This window comes from Hylobates moloch, unplaced genomic scaffold (assembly GCF_009828535.3).
Source record: "Hylobates moloch isolate HMO894 unplaced genomic scaffold, HMol_V3 SCAFFOLD_2, whole genome shotgun sequence".
Classification (NCBI taxonomy): domain Eukaryota; kingdom Metazoa; phylum Chordata; class Mammalia; order Primates; family Hylobatidae; genus Hylobates; species Hylobates moloch.
In genome coordinates this window covers 160,402,574-160,416,857 of record NW_026652277.1, presented here as the reverse complement: position 1 = coordinate 160,416,857, position 14,284 = coordinate 160,402,574, and the positions used below count along the sequence as shown (strand labels likewise).

Genomic DNA, 14,284 nt, shown 5'->3' with positions numbered 1-14,284 from the left:
TCCACGGAGATTTCACAGAGCCTTCTCTTAAAGTATTTGTTGGTACATTGCTAAAGCGTTGTCAAGGGCACAGATAACATTATGGCTATTTTCACTGAAGTGATGTAAAGGCTCCTTACAACTGAATTAGTTCCTGAATTTCTTTTGATAAGTTATATGGCATATAATTTATATGTGTGTGCGTGTGTGTGTGTGTGCATTCTTCTATAGATCCTGGCTCAAAGGGGATTGGAACAATGTTTTCAAAATTTCTCACATTTCATAAAGCAGTTATACAAATTATATATATAATTTGTATACACACATGTATATACACATATAATTGTCTATGCCATTATCGTTGTAACATATTCAGCATGAAACCTTTCTTTTTTCTTAGTGTGATAGGAGCCTGAAGATAAGTAAAGAGGGCGTGTTGCTGCTCCAGAATTTTAGGAATTGCTGTCATAACATTTGCTAACATATGCCAGACAGATAGATGCTAAATACTGGGAATAATGTTCCCTACGAGTAGTTAGCTAATTATTTGTATGGATCTTTCAGTGCACTGACAAGGTTGGCCCTCACATTAGTTTGTATGTATTTTTCTTCTGAACGGTGAAGATCCTTGGAGGTTACTCTGTACCTCAAGATCAGTGCCAGAAGGTCAGGGGCCCAGTGGGTGTGTTGAGAATATTTCATTCTGAAGTATCTCTGAGGTGTGAGGCCAGATTACGTTTCCCTATTTATATGGAGTCCCAGGAGGCTGGTGCATTTGGGTAGACATGAGGTCCCTTCTCCGGCAGAAAACCCTGGGATTTCCAGTCTTGCTTGGAACCTACTCTTGAAAAGATGTGAGGCTGGACTTCCACATATCTTCTAGAATAAAGAATATCTGAGATTGGGTCAAAGCTCTCAGGGATCGATATCTTCACAGACCAGATTATTCTTCTTAAGGTTGAAACAAGGGGTAGTGGGTAGAAACAAATCTGTGTTACATGATGAACTTAATAAAATTAGTTCATTTCACATTGAATTTGGAGCAGCTATCAGCAGTTATTAATTTGATAACCAGTTAATTTCTTTCTTTTTTTTTGCTACATTTTCAAGGAAACCTAACGAAGCATATGAAATCTAAAGCACACATGAAAAAATGCCTGGAATTGGGAGTCTCAATGACATCGGTGGATGATACAGAAACTGAGGAAGCAGGTATGTCATAAATGAGTTGACAGGCCTCTTCATTATGCACAGTGGAGCTCTGTGGCTGAGGTGGTAAAATAAGTTTAGATATTTTTAAAAAGTGGTCACTTTTCATTTTATTAAATACTAAATATAGAAAATAAAACTGACACATTGAATTGCTTGAAATCTACTGAGAAGAAATGCATTTCAGTCTTGACTCTGAGGGCAAAAAAGGTCTCACTATGAAAATACTTATATTTAGAGCCTTCTATGAAGGGAATAGAATTGCACTTGCTTTGTGATAGCAAATTACATTTTATGAGGCTTTTTGGGAAATTTGAAAAGCATTTTAATGTATTATTATTCAAGTTAAGAAGAAACCCAGTAGGAAAACAAATAAACAAACAATCATCATTAAGGTTGGCCAGACCTCCTGAGATACATCACTTAGACATACGTTTGTACCTGAGCTTGCAGAGACAGGTTGTTGCCTTTCGTTTTCCTCTAGCATCATAATTAACATCATCCATGCTCATTTGTTGAGGGTTTTCTGTGAGTGGGATGATGTCTGAGATACAAGGTCCTACTATGGAATCTTTCTTGTAAGTTGGGGATGAAAACAAATAGATATACAAGAAGATAGAATGAATGAGGGGTCACACAGGTAAGTGCCTCATTTGATAGGAGTTCTCAGACATAACTATCTATGGGCACTAGGGATTGGGAAAAGCGTTTAGAAAGAAATGAGGCTTAAATAGGATCCTAACCTTGATATTTGGATCTTGATCTCCATTATCTTTGTTCAATTGTTTCAGAAAATATGGAAGATTTGCACAAAGCAGCAGAGAAGCATAGCATGTCCAGCATTTCAACTGATCATCAGTTCTCAGATGCTGAGGAATCAGATGGTGAGGATGGAGATGATAATGATGATGATGATGAAGATGAAGATGACTTTGACGACCAGGGAGATTTAACACCAAAAACAAGATCAAGAAGCACCAGTCCTCAGCCGCCTAGATTCTCCTCCTTGCCTGTGAATGTTGGCGCCGTACCCCACGGGGTTCCTTCAGATAGTTCCCTGGGACATTCTTCATTGATCAGCTATTTGGTTACTTTGCCAAGTATTCGTGTTACTCAGCTTATGACACCCAGTGATTCATGTGAAGATACCCAGATGACAGAATACCAGAGGCTATTCCAGAGCAAAAGTACGGACTCAGAACCAGACAAAGACAGATTGGACATACCTAGTTGTATGGATGAGGAGTGCATGCTACCTTCAGAGCCAGGCTCCTCTCCCAGGGACTTCTCACCCTCGAGCCACCATTCCTCTCCAGGATATGATTCTTCACCCTGTCGAGATAATTCACCAAAGAGGTATCTGATACCCAAAGGAGATTTATCTCCCAGGAGACATTTATCACCTAGGAGAGATGTGTCACCCATGAGACATCTTTCACCAAGAAAGGAAGCTGCATTGAGAAGAGAGATGTCCCAAAGAGATGTTTCACCAAGAAGACATTTGTCTCCAAGGAGGCCAGTGTCTCCTGGGAAAGATATCACAGCAAGAAGAGACCTCTCTCCTAGAAGAGAGAGAAGATACATGACCACCATAAGAGCGCCATCTCCCAGAAGGGCTTTATACCATAACCCACCATTGTCCATGGGACAGTATTTGCAAGCAGAGCCAATTGTATTGGGGCCTCCTGTAAGTATAATCCACTTTTCTTTCTAATACATAAGTGGAAGCACATTGGTGCCTCCTGATGATGCACTGGTGTGAAATTTAGTAGAACATGGGTATTTATTGGTGGAGTGAATCTGGCTACTGAAAATAGCAGGGAGACATTTTTGTCATATGCTATTGTCAGTAACATGGCTGTGGCATTACCTAAAGTGTAGTATTGCATCAGAGCAGCAATGCATTCCCAGTGGGAACAGGTGAGTCCTTTCTGAAGACTTTCTAAGCTTAACTAACGATAGACATAAGCTGAAGCCTTTTTCTAAGTAAAAAAGATGAACCTTTAGAATGCCATGACTGCATGGACATACACTCAGAGGGACATTTAGGCATCACTTATATAACTCATTGCCAGGTAAGGATTCTGATTCAGCTGTTAACGTTGACTTTCAAAGACTTTTATTTTTTAAATTTTCATTTTATTTATTTATTTTTTTGAGACAGGGTCTCACTCTTTCACCCACGCTGGAGTGCAGTGGCAGGACTTTGGCTCACTACAACCTCCGCCTCCCAGGTTGAAGTGATTCTCCCATCTCAGCCTCCCAAGAAGCTGGGACTATAGGCGTGTATCACCACACCTGGCTAATTTTTGTGTTTATTGGTAGAGGCAGGGTTTCACCATGTTGGCCAGGCTGGTCTCAAACTCCTGACCTCAAGTGATCTGCCTGCCTCGGCCTCCCAAAGTGCTAGGATTACAGGCATGAGGCACTGCACCTGGCCTCAAAAACTTTTTTTTTTTTTAATAAACTCATTACCTTGCCCATCGTGAGTGGACATGTGAAACTGGTCAGGGACAGGGAGAGGAGAGAATGACACACTCGGCATGTTTATAAATCAAAGACATGAGCCTGTCTGCTTTTCTTGCCATTACTACTATCAAGCGCACTTGCTCAGTGGAAGCATGGGCCCAAGGAGAATGGGAAATCAGGCGAGCTAAGTGAGAATGTGCAGAGATTTCTATGATATGCCTTCATTATAAGTGAAGATAACAGTAACCACCATGGATTACATTTAAGCAGTAGTTTAAAACAATTTCATAAAAAAGCACCTGTCCTGCCTAATTCCACAGCTTGGTAGACTGTGATGTCTCTTTCAGTTTGTGTAGGATTTTAAAAAATGAATAAAGCATGCACTTAGCATAGACAGAGGCATGATACCTTTGGAATCTGTCTGCCTTGAATTTGTTTTGATTTCCTGGTCTCTACTCTTTGTTGTACTCCCTTGCTCCGGATCTCTGTGTCAAGTGCATCAGCACCATCCTTCACAGCCAGAGGAGACACTGCCAGCTCCCAGCTCTGTTTTATCACTGCCCTGGCAGCCAATTTTCTCCCTCTCATCACCTTCCACCACCCTGAATCCTGAGCTCAGCCTGTCATTTTTTCACTTTAGGAAAGCTGCTGCATTCCTGTCCCCATCCCAAGCACCATCTTTTCACAAGTCTGGTACCAACTTCATCTTGATGAAGCAAATCCTGCAGAAACATGTATAGCAATTGGGATGTTGTTTACCAAGCTAACAAATTAGCAAGCTAATAAGAAAAAGAGATACATTTCCACAGGTTTTGGTGCCTTAGCAAAAGTAGGAAAAAGGGATCTTCTGCAGTTTATGCCATTGCAGCATGAATAGAGAACTGTAAATTCCCTGGATCGTGGGATACCAAATCTGGGATGACACATGCTTTCTCTGGTATACACGCAATGATGCTGGTAGAGTGTGTTAGATGAGCCTCTCCCTGCCATCCCTGCAGCTTGTGTTCTAGCATTGGCCAGGTGAATTGAGAGTGTGGCATTTGTGAAACAGTGGTGCATATTCAGTCAACTGCAAACATGCGATTTTTCAGTCTGAAAAAGTAAGCCTTTATTGCAAATATGTTGTAGTTGTAAAAAATTATAGCAACCCACAGTCAAGCTGGGCAAAGGAATTGGAAGAGTGGACTAAGGGAGTTCATCCGATTTTTAGATATATGCCCAGAAAGTTGGAGAGAGGTGAGTTTTAGTAGTCACTGAGTTTGTACCAGTTTTTTGATGTGTTTTTGTTTTGTTTCATTTTTTAAAAAATATCAGATCATGGGTATTATTATTATTATTTTGAGATGGAGTCTCTCTCTGTTGCCAGGATGGAGTGCAGTGGCACGACCTTGGCTCACTGCAACCTCTACCTCCTGGGTTCAAGCAATTCTTCTGCTTCAGCCTCCCAAGCAGCTGGGACTATAGGTGCATGCCACCACACCCAGCTAATTTCTGTATTTTTAGTAGAAACGTGGTTTCACCATGTTGGCCAGGATGGTCTCAATTTCTTGACCTCATGATCTGCCTGCCTCGGCCTCCCAAAGTGCTGGGATTACAGGTGTGAGCCATCGCACCTGGCTGATCATGGGTATATTTCATAGTGTTATTAAACTTTATCATTTATGATGCTTTTGGCCTGTTACCCAGTTTAATTCTCTTTAGAGGATGTATAGCCTGCTGCATTGTTCACACAGTGTGAGGGAACAGATCTGGGAATCCTCCCTGATGTAGGGACAGTTCGTCCCAAGCACTGCCCACTTTATGCTTTCTCATACCACTGGACACTGACTGTGGTGTGAAGGGACCTTATAGCCCAGTCATATTCTGGCTGCATTTGGAATGATGGTGATCATAGCCAACACAGGTTTGGAAGAAATGAATGAATTCAAATGCAGATTATGTCAAGTGTATGTGCATATATATGTATACACACATATACACATATGTACAAATGTACATACACAGACATCTATATATACATCTATATACCAGTTCTATTACCCCACTCATCTCTTCAACAGTGTGGCAGTAAGGAGCTCTAGACACAAATGATGAGAAGGAGGTAGAAGAGCAAGAGACTTCCTGCTACCCTGTCGTTTTTGCCCCAGTGCCCCTGTTAGTTTTAAATCTCTTACTGAGATTTAAGCAGGATGGAAGTTTGTCCACCACATTTATAAGGCCCAAATTACAAAACAATAGGATTGCAAATGGAGTAAAAACCAAAGTAGAGAAAACTTATTGGGAGTTTCTTTGGAGGACGAAGAAGGAGTGAATGAGAGGAGAGAGGATGTGTAGAAATGCCTGGTGGGGCTCGGAGCAGTGGAAGTGGCCACATGGTAGAAATTCTACTTGTACCTGTAGCTCTGTGGTTAAAATCAGTGAAGGGCTGAATTTGAAACTTTCACTAGTAGCACTAATAAGATTTTATTGGATTTAGAACATGCTGAGTATCACTGTAGTTTTAGAGGACAATTTGTGACTCCATTTGTCAGCCTGGATTTGGGGATCTCAAGTCAGTTTACATAATAGGACATCTCTCTCTCTCTCTCTCTCTCTGACTTCTGTTCCACTTCCTTGGTTCCCCCACAGATCCACATTCTGACTGGTTGTATGCAATGGAGGTCATGGAATAGCAGCCAGAAGTAAAACAGAAAAATAACCAAGCTCGGTTTTATTTTAAACTTTGAATCTGTGATTGCTGTGATTAAAAGAAAACATACTTGATTATCTTCAAAGATTGTTACTGTTGGCATTACAGGTCTTCCTCCCAAACTGGTGTTTGATGAAGGAGACGTGCCTTTTCCAAACCTGATTAAATACAAGGGGGATTTTGTCTATGTGCAGAATTTAAATGATTCTCATACCGTAAAATTCCCACCTTTCCCAGCTTATGAGGTCCTGGTAATGATAGTGTTGATGATTGCACCGTTTCACTCACACTTTCAGGAGAACCCATGTTTCCAGCTTGTGTATGATATATCACAGAGGAGGGTAAGGGCTAAGCATCTTAGAGAGTAGCAGAAATCTAGATAGAACTGGATGAATCTTTAATGGTATAGAGCATGCCTTAAGTTTTAGAACTGAAACTCTTGAAATGAAATAGAACAGTTTCTTTGGCTCTATCCTGGACTACTACTGTACTGTACAGGTTTATATCTATCTATCTATCTTTGGTTCTCAAAAGTAGAAAAATAAATGAAGTCCTTTTTAGATGACAATCCATTAAAGAATGAATCACAGTAATTAAAATATAATCATATTAAAACCTGATAATCTGACAATCCAAGTTGTATTTCACTACAGAAACAGTATAGAAAATAAATTCTCCATTTTCAGGACTAGGGCTATGAAATCTGGAATTCTGGCTGAACATTTTAAGCATCCTTAATTCATTCATTGCCAACAAGATATTGAGGTGGAAATAATAATATAAACAAAAGAATTAAGATGCAGTCATCTTTGGTTCACAGCTATAGAGTTGAATATAAGTTGTTAACTGTCTGAAATAATGTTAACTACTTCTATGATGGATAGTTTCCTTTAAAAAATTATTATTGATGTAAGACTTAAATGGCCTTGGTTTGCTATCGGATGGAGAAGCTGGTCTTCTGCATTGAGTATCTCTTAGCAGGAATGCATTCCTTGAGACCACTGTCTTACACATTGGAGGAACCAGTTTGTGGATCCTCACCACCATTTCGTCATCTGTTCTGTGGAAAACTTTTTTAAAAAGCCAATTTTCAGACTTGTCATTCCAATTATATACTCATCAACACTTAAGAAAAATATTAAAAATCTGTCGAGTATAGCAACAGATGGTAATCTTTTTATTTCCTTTTGAATTAAAAAAAGATATTATTAATGTTTATTAGTGTTTTTTGCTCAGTAAACTTTCTTTTTGCCAATTATCCATTAATTTCTTTTCATTATCTCTTGTGAAAAACACAGAGCTGAAATGTGTCTGTGTACCCAGTGGAAAACACCCTGACTGCTTTATCACCTTGCTGTTTAAAAACAAAAGCAACTTTTCCCAGGCCGACACCTTTATTCAAGGATTATAAAAGACAACAGATAAACCTCTTTTGTCTTGAAATAGGAAAACTTGATCAAAGAATTAGGTATTGAAGCCTCTCTAGGTAGTGAACATGTGAATGGGTGAGTGAATGAATCCAATAGCTTGACCTAAGAGTGAAGCGTAGCAGGATCTGAATTTTGTGCTCTCTTTGTTTCTCTGCGCAGAACTTAAGAAGAGGATTACCTCAGGTTCCTTACTTCAGTCTCTATGGAGACCAAGAAGGTGCTTATGAACATCCAGGCTCCAGCCTTTTCCCTGAGGGTCCTAATGACTATGTCTTCAGTCATCTTCCACTCCACTCTCAGCAACAAGTGCGAGCCCCTATCCCCATGGTGCCCGTTGGTGGGATCCAGATGGTTCACTCCATGCCGCCAGCCCTTTCCAGTTTACATCCTCCACCCACATTGCCCCTGCCAATGGAGGGCTTTGAGGAGAAGAAAGGCGTGTCAGGGGAGTCCTTCTCCAAGGCTCCCTACGTGCTTTCTAAGCAGCATGAGAAGCGAGGTCCTCACGCTTTGCAGTCATCTGGTCCACCTAGCACTCCCTCCTCGCCTCGGCTATTGATGAAACAGAGCACTTCGGAAGACAGCCTAAACGCAACAGAGCGGGAACAGGAGGAAAATATACAGACTTGTACAAAAGCCATTGCCTCTCTCCGGATTGCCACGGAAGAGGCAGCTCTGCTCGGGCCAGATCAGCCAGCGCGGGTGCAGGAGCCCCACCAGAACGCCCTGGGAAGTGCACATGTTAGCATTAGACACTTTAGTAGACCTGAGCCAGGTCAGCCCTGTACCTCAGCCACCCACCCTGACTTGCATGATAGTGAAAAGGACAATTTTGGTACATCGCAGACTCCATTAGCTCACTCCACGTTTTACAGCAAGAGTTGTGTGGATGACAAGCAGTCGGACTTTCACAGCAGCAAGGAATTATCTTCAAGCACAGAGGAAGGCAAAGATCCTTCATCAGAAAAGAGTCAGCTACATTGATCTACGATGCATGGAGACTTTCATTTCCACATTTTCCCATTTTTTTGTTTTTGTTTTTCTAGAAATGGAGGTAATCCAGTTTATAGCATGCCTGTCCTAAGTTACAGTAGTTTGCTATTATATATACTTTTGTTATATTAAAAGAATTAGGTAAATTAACAAGTCATCATGAGCCTGACCAAAACAAAATTTGAAATTAACCTATTGGGTCTGGTACTTTTAAAATTGTACAGATGTTTGTGCCTTTTCTTTACTTTGCTTATATTCTTATAAGCATTTTTTAGCAGTAATTTGTACATATTTTAGAATTTGTGTATCTGCTTTGTAATAAATGTAATTTCTTTCCTTTTTTGGACACTTGGATCTAAATGATGTAAAGCAAAACAGCATCAATATATATGTGAGGTTGCACTAAAACATATTTTTATATGATTAAAACTGAACAGCTTTTATGTACAGCTCTGATTCTGTAATACTAATATTTATTTACTTTGTTTCATAAATTGTACATTTTTTCTTAATGTTGTGGATTGCTTTTCTATGTGAAGCATGGGATTTACTGTTGCGTAACTAGAACAAAAATGTACATTGTAAACAAGATATTTAAACTAGAGTATCTTATTCTGCACTTATGCATTAGTTAAAAAAAGATAAAGGATGTATCAGTCAGTTCTTAACTCTTGTATATTTTTTTGTCTCTTGTTTGCTGGATTGACTATAACTTAAGTGCTGATTGTGATTTTAAAATGATAGTACCGTAAAGCATTAAAGTAAACAATGTGCTATTGTGAGTTTTTTCAAAGCTTTATAAATCAGTTATAAATAATATTAAAAGTATTTGGTCTTATGTGAACATGTTGATCTATATACTCATCTAAAAATATGGGAAAACATTCCACCCCATGTAAATATGTACAAGTGCATCACTGGTACAATTTTATGTAACTCAGTTGGACACTAGGTTGCCACAGACCTATGCTAGGTGTCTTTAAAAAATTAAGGTGACAAAGCACATGGGACTGTGTAGAGCTTGGTTATCGGCCGGCCCGGTGGCTTGGCAGGCAGTGCTGTGCGCTGCTCATGGAGAAGACCTGGGCTTAGCAATCTCCTTAGTTCTTGCTACACAGGATGGTGACTGGAACTAAGGCTACACAGAGGGTCGCACTTGGACTCTGAGGGTTGGGTGTGGAAGGGGGAAAAGGGGATGGAGACCTGCTCCCCAGCTCTTCCTGTCAGCCAGTTTACATGGGAACAGGGTTAACATCTGTGTTAGGGGAGGTCACCTTACCCTTTTTCATAGGGGAAGAGTGTCACACTCCTGGCTATCTCAGGGGGAATGGGGAAAAGAATCTTTCAAGGGCAAAGAACTCGTGGGAGGACGTCTGTTGTGTGTAATACTCACAATGGCTTTTGGTTAGTGTTGAAGGTGGGAAGAGCCTTTGTAGGTCCAGAAGAGTGAAAGAGAGGGAGGGGTACAGCAACATGTGCACAGGCACGCACATGTGTGCACGCACACATACAATCTGGGTTATCTTTGTGCTATATAGTGGATTATAATTCTGTGAAACCAAGTTTGTATATTGAATTACATTAAGGAGTGTTCTTTAAAAAGAGAAATAAATATACAATTACATGCTTGAGGTGTCTAGTTCTTATGTGTTGCTTTACATTTTAATTTCCCAATTTTGTTTCTAAAGTAATTTTGATACTAGCAACATACCATCTGTGCTTTTAATTGCTAGGCTCTGCCCATACTGAGTATGAATGGTTTTAACAAGTGAGAAGACAGTCATTGGCTTCCATAGATTATCTGATTAAAACAGATAGTGGTCACCAAGGTGTGGGCCCTAGGAATAGACTTATCCAAACCTCAGCATGGGCCTGGGCAGCATATGTTGCATCTGAACAGATTCATGAATAAAGCAAATTATCATTTTCCCTTCTGCCTCTCTTGCAGTATGCATACTTACCTGAAATTCGACTGGGGAAACCTCTTCTTTCTTTTTGCTAAGGTGGCTGAAGCTAAGAATCAACTACAATTTATCAGAAGATACCCACAAATCACAGTTCTTTTATTAGAATGAGTAGAATCTTTTAGTAATAAGAGCAGAAGCTCATTAAAAGTCAAAACCTATTAGTATTTCCACTATAAAAATCTCAAATTTGTGGATTTACAATGTACCTATTTGTTTTTATGAGCCAGACTGTCTTTTTAAACTGTGTTTTACAAAGGTGAATTAAAGGTCAACACAGACACTCTGATATCTGTCTCTTACCAAGAAGAATCTTTTGATTATGTAAGGTGATTTGTGTGTCATATTCCTCATTGATGTGTGTGTGTGTGTGTGGTGTGTGTGTTGGTGATCCCAGGCCAAATCAAATTACTCTGTTTCCTCCTCTACCTAATTCATCGCTCATTTACTCAGTCAGTCATTCATTCATTCATAAAAGTTTTTGAGTGCCAACTATGAACTGGGTACGATAGTGGGCATTTATTTTTATTTTTATTTATTTATTTATTTGAGACAGAGTCTTACTGCAGGCCAGGTTGGAGTGCAGTGGTGCTATCTCAGCTCACTGCAACCTCTGCCTCACAGGTTCAAGTGATTCTCCCATCCCAGCATCCTGAGTAGCTGGGTCTACAGGTGCACGCCACCACGGCTGACTAATTTTTGCATTTTTAGTAGAGACAGGGTTTCACCATGTTGGCCAGGCTGGTCTCAAACACCTGGCCTCAAGTGATCTGCCTGCCTCAGTCTCCCAAAGTGCTGGAGTTACAGGTGTGAACCCAATGCTCCCAGCCTGGTGGTGGGCATTTAGAATTAATAAAGAGTATCTGTGCCACCGAGGAGATCAAGTAAATAGGAAAGACATATATGTAAGTAAATGTGGATAATATGATGTTTGAGCTAAAATAGTTACGCATTTGGTTTCATAACCATAAAGGGAGAGAGAAGTCATCCTGGAGAGCAATCATCCTGCTGAGAATGAAGAAAGGCTTCATCACAGAGGTAGCCTTAGAACAGATCCTTGAAACAATAAATTGACTAATTCATTCAACACCGCTTTTCATCACCTACATTGGAGTACTCTTGTGTGTGCTAGGTGTCCAATATGGCACAAAACAGATAAAGTCCTTGCCTTCATGGAGTTTATATTCTAGAGGAAAGGGCAATATAAAAAAATTAGTGGGAAAACACATATTAGATGATCTCAGATGTGTAAAGCAATTAATGTGTAAAAAGCAAGATGTAGCTGGCACCCTGGGTATGTGGCAAGGTAGTACATGGTTAAGCTAGAAACACGTATCAAAGTCCAGTTTCCTAATCCAGCCTACAGGTCTGGCCCTGTAAGCAATGGAGAACCAAGGAAGGATTGAAGCAATAAAGTGGCCTTGTTATTGTTGTCGTTATCATTATTTTGGGAAAAACAAAACACTGTGGCAGCAGCGAAGATAAGGGAAATAAAAGCAGCAACAATCCAAACAAATGATGGGGACCTGGAGAAAGAAGGGACAGTTTTGCTTAATGAAGAGGAATGGCTGATAGCTAGACTGATTTGGTGCTGGGATGAAAGAGATGGAGAAGTTAAAGATGATGAGTTTTTAACCTGGGCCATAGAATGGGAGTGGCATTGTTCAGCCACAGAAGAGAGTGGATTTGTACAGAATGCTGGTAAAGAAATGAGCTCTCCTTAGCAGTTCCGAAGGAGTTCAACCTCAAACAAGAGAGGCCAGAGCTGGACCACTGGTTTGTCAGTTCTTGTTTTTCATCATAGCTGAGAGCACTGAATTGGATGAAATTCCTCAGGGTAAATAAAGGGGTAGAAGAGGAAGTTTGAGGGTTTCCAAAGGTAGACAAAGAACATAGAGGTGAGCAAAGTTATACTTCACAGGACAGCACATCTCATCTGCTGAGCCTTAGTGATACAAAATTGTTTAATATTTTTGAGAACTTGATTTTCAATATATTCCCCAAGATAATTTCTAGAAAACAAAACTTTTAGAACATCATTTTCTGGGAAAAAAATCTACAGTATTAGTGGAATTATTTACTATTAGTTACTATTTCCTCAGTAGCAAAATAGTAGCTTTATTATTAAATAATAAATTAGAGGCTATTAAATTAACCTGTTATTTACAAATATCTTTTCCAAAACCTATAGTCTAGAGAAGTTAGGTGAAGTTTTCAAGGATAAATAAGTGGTTCATTGCAGAATCAAGGCTGAAAATGAGCTCCCAACTCTTTGTCCGTGTTTGCTTAAAGAACAGTTGCTGATTATTTATGCTCTTCTCACTTAGATTAAGATTACAATCACAATAATGTACTGTGAAAGTTGTTGGGTTGAATGAGCTCAGAATCATACAAAAACAACAAAGCCTATTTCTGCCCTGGAAATGGTCTTTATTAGTTTAAAATATATTACTAAATATGGTGGCATCTATTTTGCCACAGTAGTTTTTTTTCCCAGGGGCAATTTGACATTATATAGAGCATCAGTTCCCATTAATTTCTGAGTGTAGAGAAACATATGCTTACCCAGACTTTACATGCAACAATAAACCAGCTTGGCTATGCAGTAGTACTGAAGAATAGGGAAAGTGGTGGAAATTATTCTACTTGGCACCAAACAGTGCCTAAAGATCAACAAGAAGACACAAACTCTATTTTCTAGAATTCTCTAGATGGATCATTTTATGCATACATATCCATTGCTTATCAACAACAAAGGCCAATTTCAGAAATATACATTTGACTGGGTGTGTTGACTCGTGCCTCTAATTCCACCTATTTGGGAGGCTGATCCAGGAGGATTGCTTGAGGCCAGGATTTCAAGACTAGAAATACACATTGGTTATCAAAATGAATCATATCAACAGATCTTCTCTCCATTCACCAAGTGCCTATAAATATATTTCAGATTCTGCAGTAGATCCCTGCCATGGATTTTTAATTTTTTGAGACAGGATCTTGCTCTGTTTCCTGGGCTGGAGTGCAGTGGCGCCATCTAGGCTCACTGCAACCTCTGCCTCCCTGACTCAAGAGACCCTCCGACCTCAGCCTCCATAATAGCTGGGACCACAGGTGCCGACCACCACGCCTGGTTAATTTTTTGTATTTCTTTTGTAGAGACGGGGATCTCACCATGTTGGCCAGGCTAGTCTAGAACTCCTGGGCTCAAGTGATCTGCCCGCCTCGGCCTCCCAAAGTGCTGGGATTACAGGCGTGAGCACTGTGCCCAGCCCCTGGCATGTTTTATACTTCAAGTAGATTCCAAGTTTTGTTACATTGTTGAAATACAAGTTTAATCCATATAGTTTGATGTGAATAAAATTTTATTTTGGCAAAATTAAAATAAAATGATTAATGATCATACATTTCCTTAATTTATTAAAAATCATATTAATAAAATATTTTTAAATGAAAACCTTTCTATTAAAAAATGCCACTGGGCACGGTGGCTATTATTTCCTACATGTTATTGTTGCAGCATGTAGGAAAAACTACATACACACACATTGTAC

At 39.8% G+C, this 14,284-nt stretch overlaps 1 protein-coding gene across 4 annotated transcripts in view; it reads left to right on the top strand.

Moving 5' to 3' along the window:
* HIVEP2 (HIVEP zinc finger 2) overlaps window positions 1–10,398 on the top strand; it is a 201,608-nt gene extending 191,210 nt beyond the window's left edge. For all 4 annotated transcript variants that reach the window (XM_058435604.1, XM_032160556.2, XM_032160529.2 and 1 more), the window contains 3 exons: window positions 1,090–1,191; window positions 1,980–2,875; window positions 7,936–10,398. In XM_058435604.1, the coding sequence (XP_058291587.1) occupies window positions 1,090–1,191; window positions 1,980–2,875; window positions 7,936–8,760 (1,823 nt within the window). In that variant the 3' untranslated portion in view covers window positions 8,761–10,398. The remainder of the gene's footprint in view (window positions 1–1,089; window positions 1,192–1,979; window positions 2,876–7,935) is intronic.
* Window positions 10,399–14,284: the final 3,886 nt, after the last annotated feature.